This window comes from Aspergillus fischeri, genomic scaffold (genome assembly GCF_000149645.3).
Source record: "Aspergillus fischeri NRRL 181 1099437636264 genomic scaffold, whole genome shotgun sequence".
Classification (NCBI taxonomy): domain Eukaryota; kingdom Fungi; phylum Ascomycota; class Eurotiomycetes; order Eurotiales; family Aspergillaceae; genus Aspergillus; species Aspergillus fischeri.
Window position 1 is genome coordinate 1,303,566 of NW_001509762.1, and position 13,787 is coordinate 1,317,352.

General features: G+C 49.3%; 5 protein-coding genes across 5 annotated transcripts, besides 2 other annotated features; 2 read left to right on the plus strand and 3 right to left on the minus strand.

Annotated features, from left to right (window-relative positions):
• Nucleotides 1-3,354: 3,354 nt before the first annotated feature.
• NFIA_076990 (uncharacterized protein) lies at nt 3,355-3,990 on the plus strand (the record flags this gene model as incomplete). Its single annotated transcript, XM_001259662.1, has 2 exons — nt 3,355-3,409; nt 3,581-3,990. 2 exons carry the CDS (start codon nt 3,355-3,357, stop codon nt 3,988-3,990), a joined length of 465 nt encoding a protein of 154 aa, XP_001259663.1.
• A 3,163-nt stretch (nt 3,991-7,153) lies between these two features.
• Nucleotides 7,154-7,191: a microsatellite.
• Nucleotides 7,192-7,429: 238 nt separating this feature from the next.
• NFIA_077000 (Hsp20/alpha crystallin family protein) lies at nt 7,430-7,984 on the minus strand (the record flags this gene model as incomplete). The annotated part of the gene is made up of 1 exon (XM_001259663.1): nt 7,430-7,984. One exon carries the CDS (start codon nt 7,982-7,984, stop codon nt 7,430-7,432), a length of 555 nt encoding a protein of 184 aa, XP_001259664.1.
• A 3,175-nt stretch (nt 7,985-11,159) lies between these two features.
• NFIA_077010 (uncharacterized protein) lies at nt 11,160-11,427 on the minus strand (the record flags this gene model as incomplete). The annotated part of the gene is made up of 2 exons (XM_001259664.1): nt 11,160-11,214; nt 11,285-11,427. 2 exons carry the CDS (start codon nt 11,425-11,427, stop codon nt 11,160-11,162), a joined length of 198 nt encoding a protein of 65 aa, XP_001259665.1.
• A 190-nt stretch (nt 11,428-11,617) lies between these two features.
• Nucleotides 11,618-12,234, plus strand: NFIA_077020 (LITAF-like zinc ribbon domain-containing protein; the record flags this gene model as incomplete). Its single annotated transcript, XM_001259665.1, has 3 exons — nt 11,618-11,642; nt 11,702-12,017; nt 12,072-12,234. The coding sequence occupies 3 exons, from the start codon at nt 11,618-11,620 to the stop codon at nt 12,232-12,234; spliced, it is 504 nt and encodes a 167-aa protein (XP_001259666.1).
• A 258-nt stretch (nt 12,235-12,492) lies between these two features.
• NFIA_077030 (uncharacterized protein) lies at nt 12,493-13,410 on the minus strand (the record flags this gene model as incomplete). Its single annotated transcript, XM_001259666.1, has 1 exon — nt 12,493-13,410. The coding sequence occupies one exon, from the start codon at nt 13,408-13,410 to the stop codon at nt 12,493-12,495; it is 918 nt and encodes a 305-aa protein (XP_001259667.1).
• Nucleotides 12,916-12,936: a microsatellite.
• Nucleotides 13,411-13,787: the final 377 nt, after the last annotated feature.

Consider the following 13,787-nt stretch of genomic DNA (forward strand, 5'->3'; position numbering starts at 1 on the left):
GCAAACAACTTTGCAATGGCAGTTATTGCCTCCTCCTGGAGATAGTGCTTCGCCCGAAAGCCAACACCAGTGATCAGCAGAAGAAGGCACCTGGAAGAGAGCGCGGTGCGAAGAAGCCAAGTCTCAGTTCCACTATCAACTGGTCACGTCAATTACGATTTGATATGTCACTCTCCTCACTGCCAACAGCAAAGAATTTCTATGGCACTACGGGCCTTGTCTCGCTGCGCGACATGGAGTCCGCAGCGGAAGGCTTGCCCCCGTTTCAAGGACAATTTAACATTTATCTGTACACTTTGGCCCGGGGGCCTTCGCAAAAGCTGAACGAAAGGTGTCCAAAAGACAAGAAATCGCCTGAGAGCCGAGACTGAACCGGAACAACATATGACAATTCCAGGGACAGTACTGCACTCACCCTTCGAATACGGTCCCGAAATGTATGGTATGTTCTTGGTGTTTGGACCAACCGATTCTTGGGGTCCCTCATCCAACATACGACAAGACACCTTTGACATTTGCCCCGCGGCATTTGCAACGTGCCCGTCCCTGTCCAGCATCAAATCAATACAGGGAGAAGTCACTCGGTATTCTTCGCCAACTTGCCGCAAGGCTTTGACAGATGAGATGCTGGACGTAAGAGACTCAGTCCTCTGGAAACTGAACTGCGTGGGAGTATGGCATATTTCGTGGGTCGCCCTCTTCAAACACGGCGATTGAAATACTAATGCGATGTCTAGAACTCACCCGGGTATCTAGTACCTCGTTACCGAGGCTTCTGAACAATGCCTGACAGCATCGAACAAGCTCTTCGCTCGCACCATGGCATAACTGGAAACAAAAAGGCACGCAAGGTACGTTGACGGATTGTGTTCGGTACATCTTGAGGCCTCTTCACTGACGTTCAATAGGCCACTCAATACGACCAATTCCTGGTTGGTCTGTCATATCTTTGACCACCTCGGAAAATGGCCGGTCTGCCGCTTTGCTACGCTCATGAAGGGAATACGGGTATGTTTCATGGATGGCTGCCATGCAGTTCTTCATCACTGCCCTATAAATGTGCGCCGAAACCAAACTTCGGAGTGTGAAGGTGAAGCTACCTTGTTATCAGAGAATGACTCAAAATGTCATGACCGTTATAACAAGCGGGTTCGCATGCCTAACTCTGGCTTGAGACTGTTTAGACAGCTCTGTTGAGCTACCTGAACCCCGATCAGCCAGCGTCCATTGTACGGACGCTCGGGAGAAAAGGGAATCTTTATGTATTTCCTCAACGTGAGGAGATCATCCTCAAGTGATGTTCGTCTTGGGCTCGCGATGCTCTTCCTCCTACTCAACCGCCTTGTTCTGGGCATGATTTTGATATTTCTGGGATTGAGAGGCTTCCGAAGCTTGTGAGTATTTCCGAAAACATAATCAGTTCATCTGGCTTACTTCGTTGTCTCCAAGTCACAACATTCTTGATAATCCATCTCAAGGATTTTATGCCTAGAACATGAACATAAAGTTACGGATACATTCTACCCTCACTTCAAATACCTGCAAGACAGGCAACATTTCAATTGCGATTCTTTATTGTCGATCAAAACCGGCGGAGCATGCTCTATATGAGCGGAATCTGTTGCATGCGTTCGTCGAGGGAATAGGTTCACCGACTATGATCACCGACTATAAACAAGTATATTTGCAATAGCGGGTCTGTGACAGCTGCCCCAATCGAGACCACAGTATACCACTCACACCGGACTGCAAACCAAACCTCCGGAGATGCTCTGTGCGATTCCTCAGCGGTCAAGCGTGACCATATCAGATTGGGAAAATACTTCTCGGACCTTTTTCATGCCGTTTCCGCTTTTGTGATCTTCTTCCTTTGTTCTCCACACCATGCTCTCGGCCGGGGAAAGGCCTCAGTGGTGCAATCGGCATACTACGGTAGACAGGATTGGGTCAAGCAGCCATCTTTGCGGATATGAATGACCATATTCCACGTTGGTATCTCTAGTTCGTACACCATGAATTCGTTCCAATTGAGATCAGTCTCTATTGTTTTTTTGCGTGCTATACTCTCCTCTCCACTCATGAACCCACCTGAATGCACGCACCTCGACCCGTACGGCCCCGCGTCTGGTCAGCTGTTGACAGAAGCATCACTCATCTAGGAGATGACTTTCGTTGTGATAGCTCTCAGGCATACGAGTAGGGAGCGACCTTCTCTGGTCTGATCCGCCTCGTCTCAGCCATCCGTCAGAAAAACCTACAACACTAAGAGCAAGGCCTTGCGAATCAGAGTCATGCCAATATGGATCCATGACTGTATTCAAGAATGGCTTACGAAGGGCCACAGTCCGTGAAACTCGACCCTGGTAATCGAGTGCCAGCGTGCACAGGAAGTTGTCCAACGGGCAAACCCCCTCGTCACGGTCGTACTTCTGCCATTGGTTACTTCCAGGTGAGTTCTCTTTTGGTCGACAATGCAAAGTTCTGTACAAGCTAACCTACTAGTACAAGGACCAATTTGCTAGTGTCTGCTGATGAAAACGAACCACAATATCAGAAGAATCAACAAACCTCACGAAGGTCACCAAGAGAGCGCACGACAATAGCAATCTCAGTCTACTCTCAGAAATATCGGATGCGAGCTCGGAGGGCACATGGAGTTTGGAGCCAATGGAGATTCTACCGGGCTCGCAGAGACCAGTGAGCGTGCGAGAAAATTATCGATGCATCAGCAATACGCCGACACCACCAGAGCTGGTTGAACTTCTGTTAGTGTCGACATTTTCCCGGTGTCCTTCCTCCGCCGATTCCCACTACAGGCATTTAGGACTCCGGTGCCTGATGCACAGCCAAGAAGGTCATATCCACATCTACTTATGAACAAGGATGTCTGCCGTATTGGAGTGATTGTGCACGTCAACGTCGTTGTCATTGTGAAATCGTCGGCTATAAGGCAGTCTCGGATAAGGCCGAATTAAGGCTGATGGGTACAGCACCTGCGTGTTTGGAGACCAGAGGAGAACGAGATGGCATTGATACAGTCGGCCAACCTCCTGCGACACAGCATGCCGTCTGGCTTGATACTCCTATATGAGACTTGGAAGGGGGAGCTCACCCTCAACACAGATGAATGAATGACTATACAAGATGACGCGACGTTCCTGCAGATCTGCAACCTGCTACTCTTCTTTATGCTTCTCCCGGAGTCGAGAAGAGATTACCCTAAATTCCACTCAATGGAAAGAGTGGCTGACTCGTCATATTTCTGCCAACGTCGTATTCGCCAAGGTCACAATCGAAGGGGGCTTTTGACGCTCTAGCCTCCGTCCCTTCATAGTTCCTATAAAGGACTGTACAATGATGCCGGCGATGCACAATCGAGTCGGGATGACCATCTTTAAAGAGGGTAATGGTATGTCCGAATCTAAATGTACTTCTACATAAAGTTCATGGCGGTGTTTACTCACATTTTCAATAGAGAAAGCTTCTGTCAGTGTTTCTTTGAGCATCAGCGACTGTTCAGAACGCGGTGGTGTCGTTTTCCATCGGTGGAGCTACTAAATATGCAATGGGCTCCATCGAGTTCTTGCTCTTAGTGGTGCCGCCGATGCAACCGATGAAGATCTTGATCCCGACTCAGATAAGCTGCTCTGGGGGCGGGACGCGTGGGAGATGAATCTAGAGGCAACCGACGAGGACGTTAAGGAAGAAATGGTGGACGAAACGGAGAAACAAGAGGAACTACTGAGTGTCCCTGATGAAGAATCTAGGGACGAAGTGGTCGTGGAGGCCCCTAGATTTAGGGGTCAGACAAATCCTTCTACCAATGAGAACTCCCTAAGCCGCAAAAATCATCCGGGGTCCAGTCTGCCCAGATCCAGATATGTTCACCATAAGGATAAAGGGGAGAAGTTAAGGCAGGGGGAGCAGCCGGAGCAGCCGGAGCAAGAAAGCTCATTTGTTTTGAGATACTGGGGTACCAATATTTATTAGACAGGTGTCTCTTCAGATGCATAGCTACACAATTTCACCAATACAGTTAGGCTTCTTTAAGCGGTATACAACATAATTTAAAACCACCAAAGAGGTAGGTGTACGCACAACCATAGTCCTTTCCACCGTCACTGACAGTTACTCCGTACTTGTCTAGGTATCTGTTGCGGGCCATCCCTTTTACTTTCACATTTTTTACCGTCGCGCTGCGTGTTTGAGCAGTTCTACCTGCAATGGTAGCTCGAAGCCAGGGTCTACCCGATTCAACCAAACAACACCCAACAGGGATCCAGCTACTGTCCCAGAAGAGAATACTGGATCCTGATGATGACGAATCACCTAGCAGACAAACGGGTTCGTTACCGACGAGCGTACGAGCTGCCGAGAGCGCGGTCCAGCTCCCTAGCGACAATTCACGTGTGTCGTTGTTCTCGGGGAGCGTGAGGGCAGGGCTTAGAATTTAGGATAATGGAACTCAGGATGTACATATCAGTGCCCGAGACTCAAAATTCAAGAAGGTAACTCTTTTTACAAACACAACCGATGCAGCTTTACCGGGAAACTACCAGGCATGGGTACTTTCTTTGCGAAAAAGAACGGAGACGCTCTGCAAACAAGGATATGATGCACTTTTCGATTGTCTATTCTAACGCTTTGTCTATTGCGGAGTATCCTGTTACATATGAGATACGTTGCGGGAGTTAACACTTCTGTAATTCCTGGCGATGATTTCAAATGATGGACTCGATTGCTGAAACCAAGTACGGCTAAGCGCCTGGCGAACTGAGAGCAGTTCCTAAGTAAAAAGGTAGCCTTACATTGCACCAGCAGAAACCGAAGCATATTCCAGAATAATAGCAAGTTAGACCGTGTATGAAATTGGTTCTCTCAGACGTGTCAGGACAAGAAGCGTTCTACTTCAATAGCTCGATCTGAATATCAGGAAAGGGATGATTGGGATTGGGCGGCATATCAGACGAATCAAAGCAAAGAAACGGTCTTCTGGAGCATCCCATTCATGGCTTACACGACTGGAGATGGCCTTTATCATCTCGTTATACAACGGACACCTAATCGCCTTGCTGGGAAGCCATACGTCGCTCAGGGGCAGTTCATCGATGCATAACACCATAGCAGGACTCCCTTCCTTGAGGGCAGTATCGCCGCTGGGAGAGTCTTGATAGTCATGGTACGCCTGGTAAATTGGCAATACTGCACGTAGTGTGAAGAATTTGCTCCACATGAGTGCCGCGTGCTTGCCTAAACAACATTTCTATTTCAGAGCTTGGTTCCAATACTTGTCGTCTTCGTCCTGACAGCCCGGTGCCTTGCAAATGCCTTCCATAGGACCTTTGTGAACTTCCTGAGCGTGTTGTTGGATGAGCGGTACGCGATCCTAGTCTGCATGTTGAAGAATGCTCGAGGACCGATGCCAACATCTCTGCACAGCTTAACATTAGCGACTGACAGCTATGAAGCACTCGAGTATTCTTTGCCGATCGGAGACCTTTTGATGCCGAATTCGCCAAAGTATAGCTTTCAGTTGAATACCACTGGGGACTACTGTTGTCCCCCAGTGGCTGGAGATGCACAACATATGTATAGCCTTGTACAGCCATCTGCTGCACAAAAAAGCTCTTGCCATACCCTGCAGCCCCCACAAGAGCAGTATAAGGCGCGACATCCCGGTGGAAATCATGGCTATTGAATTCATAAAATTGATGCAGGATCTCCCCGTAAAGAGGCCCAGTCGCATCGTGAAGGAAACGCCTAGGAAAAAGACCATCCTTCCATCTATGGACAGGCAGGCGGTGCCAGTAAATTTGCAACAATCTGAGCAGCGCTTCATGGTAGCTGGATAGCCTTTGCGTCTCGGAGTGTGGGCTTATTCTCATTTATTCCGCGTATGTATGGACCAAGACGTCTTCAGAAAATCGGGCAGTGTACACAGTACAGCCGTACGAAATACCTTCCCAATCACCCACCGTTCCTCAGATATCGTAGTACAACATCCAGATACTCCTTGGCACCTTCTTTCAGCCAAGCCGGGAGATCGGGTTTGATTTTCGAGCCGGGTGGAGTGATGTAGCCCTTCACATCGTCATCCAGATTGAAAAGTCTCACAAAGTCGTCGACTGTTTTGCAATTCCTCCATTGGCTTCCAAATTGAGGCCTAGAGGGTTCAGGAATTGGCTTTTCCTTTCCGAACTCCCAGAGTGATTGATCTTTGGATCGGCCCGCAAGACTGGCTCAGAAAGGCGGTCTCGCAGGATGTTATAGCAATGGTAGATCCTGTGGGAATCCAAGGGAGCCATGTGTGGGGTTTCGCGCAGCAGTAATCCGAGAAGCCATATCAGCTTATCCGTGCTCTCGTCGGCAACTGGGAACTCAAACCATTTTTAATACCAGCCTTTTGAAGCAATTCCTGAAAAGTCCTCATATACTCCTCTGCTCGGTGCTGTAACCATTCAGGAAAGCCTCTGTCAGGAGAGGCGCCATCCAAGTAAAAGTACGGATACGTTGCTCACACCCAGGAGTCAAAGTCCGAGCAGTTTCTCCATCTCTTTTCCACAGGCAAGTAACAAGTATCTGTATATTTGACGTGCATTTTGGGTCCTCTTCTTTTCTTATGGGCTTTCGGCGACGCCATCTGCGCGAAAACAGGCTGTTGAGCTTCGTAGTGAAAGGCATCGTGTTCCATAGGAGTGATGAACTGAAGGGGGAGCCGCAGGGAATAGCATGACGCGCATGTCGAGCTGAAAATGAAAAGTCTTCAACTTAGAGATGATTACCATGGGATGACGTGCACAAACAGAGTACGATGCTGGTTCCACGATGCAATCAGATGAATCGTATTTGAGGTCAGCGCGGGGATGAAACTGCATGATCTCACGAACTCGGTGCTTGTGTCACAAAAGGAGAAGTTGGAAACAAACCAAGCTAATTTGATCGTCGAAGAACGAGAGATCTCCCAGCTGGGAGGAGTCACGAGACAATTGCCTTACGCAGCAGAATCGTTGACAGGCCGACAGTCGAGGTATAGGGAGGCTTGTTCTCGTCCGCTGCAACTTGGCTTCAAAAGTATAATTTCCTACGTTTGCTGTTTTCAGCTAATGAAAGAGTTTAGCTACAAGGTTTAGAGAGCAGAGTCGAAGCAGAGTGCTAGAAGGATGAGCCAAATAGAAGGATGAGCCAAATAGAAATTGAAAGGATCGTCAACGATGAGGGATATAATCAGTACTCAGTGGTAGTCAGTTCTGATGACACATGCAATATTTGTGTGCATTCCATTCTCAACTAAGTATAGAGAATCAAGCTTGTTTCCAACTCATATCTACTTGCCCCTAACGAAGTAAGCAGACTGGCAAACGAATAGCAGATCCGAGTAACCAACAAGCCGAGACATGCAATCTGCAGTCTCCGTTGCATTGCATCACTCTCACTTAATGTCGATACGTTTGCTCACAGAAGATTCCGCTGTTTTCGGGATGGTAATCGAGAGAACACCGTCCTTCAAACTAGCATCGATCCCATCGCGGTCAACACCCTCGGGAAACCGAAACGACCGTCTGAACTCTCCGACCGAACGCTCAGAACACCACCAGGATTGTTCGGGATCTTCTGATGTTGACTCTCGCTCCGAACGCCCCTTGATGGTGAGGATGTTGTCGTCGCTCCATTCAATATCAATGTCTTTCTTGTCCACTCCCGGAAGCTCTCCGTCGAGACGATAGCTGTCTTTTGTCTCGCGGACGTCAAACCGAGGATAGTGGCCCAGTACATCATGGCTGCCCACTGGGCGATTCAGGAAGGACTCGAGGTCATTAAGAGCTCGAGACAAGGAGGGAAAGCCAGCGCCAGGGTTCTTTTGGTTCCTTTGCATCAAAGACATTGTCCTGGCCTGCCATGGCTGGCGCGGCCGTGGAGAGCGGACAATTGGAGTGCGCGTAGCGAAGTGTTTCAGAGGAAAGTTCAAAAGCCTGCGAGAATACATCTTAGCTGATTTTTGGTGTCTACTTTGTCATCTCAAGATAGCATATATGTCTTGCATATATACCTTCGCGGAAGCGTAGAAACGTCATTATTGTATTTCATCGTCAGGGTTCGACTTTGCCTCTCTGGAAGCCTCTAGAAGGTACATCGCCGCTGTACCTACAGGTACTGGATCTATACGCGTAGAATATGGTACTTCTGTGGCGTCCTGGGTTAACAGACAGTATTGGTTAAGACATGATCGTTCCATGGGATTCCAGCCGTTAGATGCCATCATCATCCCACCGTCTATTACAAGGCCCCAGGGATTATCTTCGCTGGCATACTCATCATTACTGTTATTAGGGATACGGTTCGATTATCAAAGCTCTCTGAGTGATGGGCTGCGACCGCGAAACTAAATTTAACAATATCGGCAAGCCGTAGCTAAAATGGGCCATGATCATTCTAGATGTGGCGATTGATAGTTTGATGTTCATCTATGATGATAGAACCCGTGTTCCACATTCGAATTACTTCTGGCTTTCATTATTCTCTTGCCCATTATGCATCCTGGTATGTAGCATAATTCCTATTCTCATCATTGCATTGAACATGATGCATCTTAGAAAGATCTACATCGTAGTGGAAATTGAGACTGAATGTTTCAAAGGAATGTACTGTTGCATCGCTCTGTAGGAGCAGCAAACCTTCCTCACTGTTGTAGAAGGTAGAATGATATCAGTGTGACAGGGGCCATAGAACAAGAACCTTGATAACAGCTGCCTGACCTTCACGCTCTAGCCATGTGAAGATACTTGGACACGTCAATGTATGGTTATAAAAGGCTCAGGGAACCCGAGCTTCCCGAAGATTTCCCTCATATACTTCTAAGATCAGGGTGTACATGCACTGCGAGCTGTAAATATAAAATAGTTTCCCTTGTTTCTTCGACAAAAGAAAATGCTGGCTGAGCGCTGCCGATCCCACCAACTTGACACTTTGATCCTGTTTATTTGTTTCAGCCCTGAAAATCGCGCAACTGAGGAATCGAATGACCATCAGCTTTTGTTGATCTCAGGTGCCAAAAGGCCTGTGACACTCACCTCGTGCTGCAGTAATTCTTCGACATATCCATGATCCAACGTGTTGCAGCAAAAAACTTGAACAGGTGCACTTCGATAATCCAGCGAGTAGGGCCAACGAAGGCTCACGGGCTCGATGGATGCAGAAGCAATGTGACGCATATTCGACGAAAGTCAACGGTGGAACACATTTTTGGATCCTCCAACATACGACGGATGGCCATAGGATTCACACTGCTGTAGTTCTGGGTGCGGAAGCGACCCTGTCGCCGACGTGTGTCAACTGTGACTGTTGACTCTGAGTCAATGTGTCATGGCATCTTTTTGTGGTGTAGCAATTTGGAGTTGGCAGGAAGGAGATTGCAAACGGCCACGGCTGAATGAGGCAACAACGGGTCAGTTTCATCATCAAGATCAGTCTTCTAGAGAGGCCAGAAGGACGTACACGATAGTGGTTTAACAATCTAGGCTGAGCTCTTCGTCAGTTATGGGCTTGTTCCAGGCTCTTGGGGGAAAATGATCAAGTATATAGACCAACTGAGCAGATCTAGTGATGCTGCCTGCAAGAGAAGTGAAGGTCCAGTGGACTCAGTTGATCCAGAGGCGGGAGGGAACGTTTCTCATACGCACGACTTCCAAAATGGAGTAACAAGATGAATGGAGCTCCCAATATATAGTTCCCCGGCCTCCTTTAGAAACCACCATTGGTTTGTAAAGGAGACTGAGGATCCAAATAGTCAGTCTTTGGGGGATGCCAGTTGAGTTGAGAACAGAAGAAAGCAACACAATGGGCTTGTCGTCGAAATGGCAAGCGCATCGGGGGCCTTAGGCCATATGGAAATTGATCGCCTGAGGCACTGATCACCTGCCTCAAAATGAACCTTGACTTACTCAACACATGCTCTGAGCAACCAGTTACCTGATACCGTTGCAATGAGGTGCGAACTGGGCCCCCATCTGATTTTGAGTCGAGCATACAGACTGACAAGACAATGGAAGACAGATCACAGGGTTCTCGCCAATTCCCGGTATATCAAATTCCACTACCCTTGAAGCGCTTCGACATCAACACGTCGTTTTTTCACCGTGCGCAATAAGGATACTGCCAGGTCTGTACAGGTACCGTTTCACACGCCTGTCTTTTCTGTCGTGAATCGCCAATCTTGGAATCTGCGCCATAGTTGACGGTTACGACATTGAACCCGTCCACGTCAGTATCAAGATCGGTTGACGCCGTACCTCCCAGCCGAAAATCGACCTCCACGTTGGGATCATTATTTGCGACTTTCTCCACAGCTTGTGCAATAAGGCTTTGGCTTCCTCTGGTGCTGCCAATGCATCTCGCAGTGAGAAAACTGCCTCTGACGCGACCACGTTGGATTCAACACCTCCTTTCATAATGCCCCAAATTCACAGTGGATGGAGTATTTAAAGCTGCTGGTCAAATGTTCCCCGTTGCTGAACAAACGATGCGACTGCAAAAGGCTGAAATAGGGCTCTTCCCTAGCCAAGGATATCCTGCGTGAGCGGCCTTCCTATTCGCTCTAAAGCGAATCAATGCCTCCCTTACTGCTGTATCAATTCACTCTTACCTTTGAACAAAGTATCGGGATAGTGTCTGTGATACACGGAGTCGAAACTTAGGTCCAGGCCTCGTGTTCTCGGAGACCCACGAGGATATATAAATTCTCCAGCAGGGCTGAGTCGATTGTGACTGCTCCATTGACCATCAGATTACTATCACCAATCACTAGCGACAATTTCTCAAAGCTTAACCGAAAGTACAAAAATGGAATAACATATTCGATCTCTGTTGTTGCCGTCCTGCACGTATGACTTCCCGACATTGATAGTCAGGCACCTCCCCATCGGCCCAAAGATTCAGGCGAACGATGATGAAAATCGCTCAGACCAGCCAAGACAACTCCTCGTATAATAAGTTTTTACTGTGCTCAACCCGAGATTAACAAGAAATGTTCCACTTCTGTACGAAGGGACTCATCCCTTTTTTAGTTGCTAAGGTAGGATCACGAACACCACAATCTCCACAAACGGTAAAGATCCATGGATTGTTGAACACCTATACAACACTAAATTAAACTACTATTGCCACTAAGCCACAAACGGTGTCCGGGATGCCTTTTTGGCAGAGGATACAAGGGTAAAACTTCAATAATCAGTTAGGTACTCCATACATTCTTTTAACTAACAGGCAGCCGTACATAAGCGCCGCTCACTGGCCCACAGTCACAGCCTTGCCGATCCCGTACAGCCTCAACGCAAAGCCTCCGTCCAAGCTCCAGTCCGCAAATGATATTGGCCGACCAGTCTCATTTAGTGCTTCTTCCAAGCCTCCAAGCCTCGTATTGTGAACGCTCATCTTCTACCACAACTACAAGGCTAACGGCGATCCAAATGCGCCCGATGACTTTACGGAACATGGGTGAGGACGTTAGATAGAACCTAGTTATATATAGACCCTCCCTGTCATATAAAGATGTTCCTACCCCCAGCTCTGAGCAACATCACCTAGGTAAAACAATCATACCACTCGATCAAATCCACCCACCATGGACTCCGAAAAAATCAACTCCAGTACGTCTGATCCGATCTCTCACACCACCACAAACTATACTAACGAATCATGATATCAGCCCCTGTGCCAGCCTACGAGCAACACCCCAGCCCGGAAACCCACCAGGCACAGGCCGCGCCTATAGTCCCAGCCCCCCAAAACGCACACATGCAGCCTCAAGCACCCCTCCCCAAAGACCATCCCCAGCAGCAGCCATTCGCGCAGCCCCCCGCGCCGGAATACTACGCCGCAGCGCCCGGAATGGGCCACCCAAGCGGGTACAACAGCGCGACGCCGCTGCACGCCCTGCAGCGCGGGCCGACGCCCGTTGATTGTCCTGTCTGCGGACAGCGGGAGATGACGCGCGCAGAGGCGCATTCGGGGAATACCACGCAGTAAGTACCTCCTACCTACTCTGTAGGGGCGTAGGGCTAATGTGGGATATGTAGTGGATGGGCGGCGGTGCTGTGCTGCTGTTTCTGTCTCGGGTGTATACCCTACCTGATGTCGTCGCTGAAGGATGTGGACCATTACTGTGGGAAGTGTGGGGTGATGTTGGCGACGTGGCATAACAGTGGACGGGTGGATGTGCATCATGCGGTTAGGAATTAGGTGTTTGGTCTGTGTATATTTGTTGTTTATGATACCAGAAAACGTAGTTTTTATCTTCTTTTTTCGAATTGAATCATGTGGTTAGAATTAGGTGTTTTGTCTGTGTATGTTTGTTTATGCTGCCAGAAAACATAGTTTTATCTTCTTTTCGAATTCGAATCATGCGACCGTGTCGCATTATCAAGCAAACCCAACACCAGGTATCATTAATGCGAATGCTACTATATACAAGTTGAGAAAAACCATGCAGTCAAGCGGTCAAGCAGCCTCATAAATCGGCCGCTTAATATCACTCGTCCCATCCATCTCGTGCACCTGTCGACTATTGCTCAGTTCCGCCTCCGCCCCGTTGCCGGGTAACTCGACGAACTTGGAGCCTGCGTACGCCCGCGGATGTCCATGCCCATACGCATACGCCTGGGACATCTCCGTCTCGGCGAGTTCCTGCTTGTGCGGGACGATGTACGCTGGCGCTGGTGCTGGAGCGGTATCGTTCGTCGAGACGAGGCCTAGTGGTGAACCCGGCGGGAATTGCGGTGTTTGCGGGGATGTCGAGCGCGGGTCGGTCTCGGGCTGGGCTGGCTTGCGGTTGCGTCTTCCGAAGAAGAAGAAGAGGGCGGCTATGATACCGACGGCGGCGATTGCGCCGATGACGATTCCGGCGATGGCGCCGCCGGAGATGGAGGAGGAGGAGGAGGAGGACGGGGATGGGGTCGGTGTGGTTGATGCTGCTGCGGAGGTGGCTGATTGGGATTCTGCTGCTGTGGTTGTTACGGCGGTGGAGGTGGGAGTTGTTGATGTAGATGAGGTGGTGCTCGTTGAGGAGGTCGACGGGTAGATGACGCTGACGGACTCTGGGGGCATGGGGAAGACGTCAAAGGCGGGGAGATCGCGGCTGGCGTCCTGGCGCCAGACCTTGCCGTCACAGGCGTAGCCGGCGACTTGGGTGCATGCCGTGTCCTTGTAGAAGTGCATGCACCATTTTCCCTCAGGATCCCAGGCAAAGGGTTGGCCTTTCTGGTGCCAGATCCGCGTGCAGTTTTCGGCCTTGTTCTCATTGATGATGGTGGCACCGGCGGTCGAGTTGCGCCATGTCAGGGTCCACGCGGAGGTCAGTGGTGTGAGGGCGAGAGCACCGATCGCGAGGGGAAATATCCTCGATGAGAGAGGTGCCATGGTGATGTAAGGGTCGCACAGCACACAGCACGGCGAGTATGGAGTCAAGACGGTGATTCTCCCCAAGTGGGGAGCAGTGTGTTTAAATGCATGGCAGTGCGTGTGGTGAATCGGAGCCGCACGACGCTAGGGGGGACGATCTCGTATAAAATGTATGACAACGGGGATGATTCCACGAAGAGCCGGGATTGAAGAGTCGATGGCAATGCTTACTGGTGCAGACATGATACAGATGATCGTTTACTCCATCAGGGGTTGAAGATCCATGCCTGTGGTGCAACTTGGGCACGCTGCGGGACTGAGGGAGTCCAGAATGGCGCAAATTAGAAACACTGTGGAAGGATCAAGCTGAGGCAGGCAGCCAATGGAAGGTAACC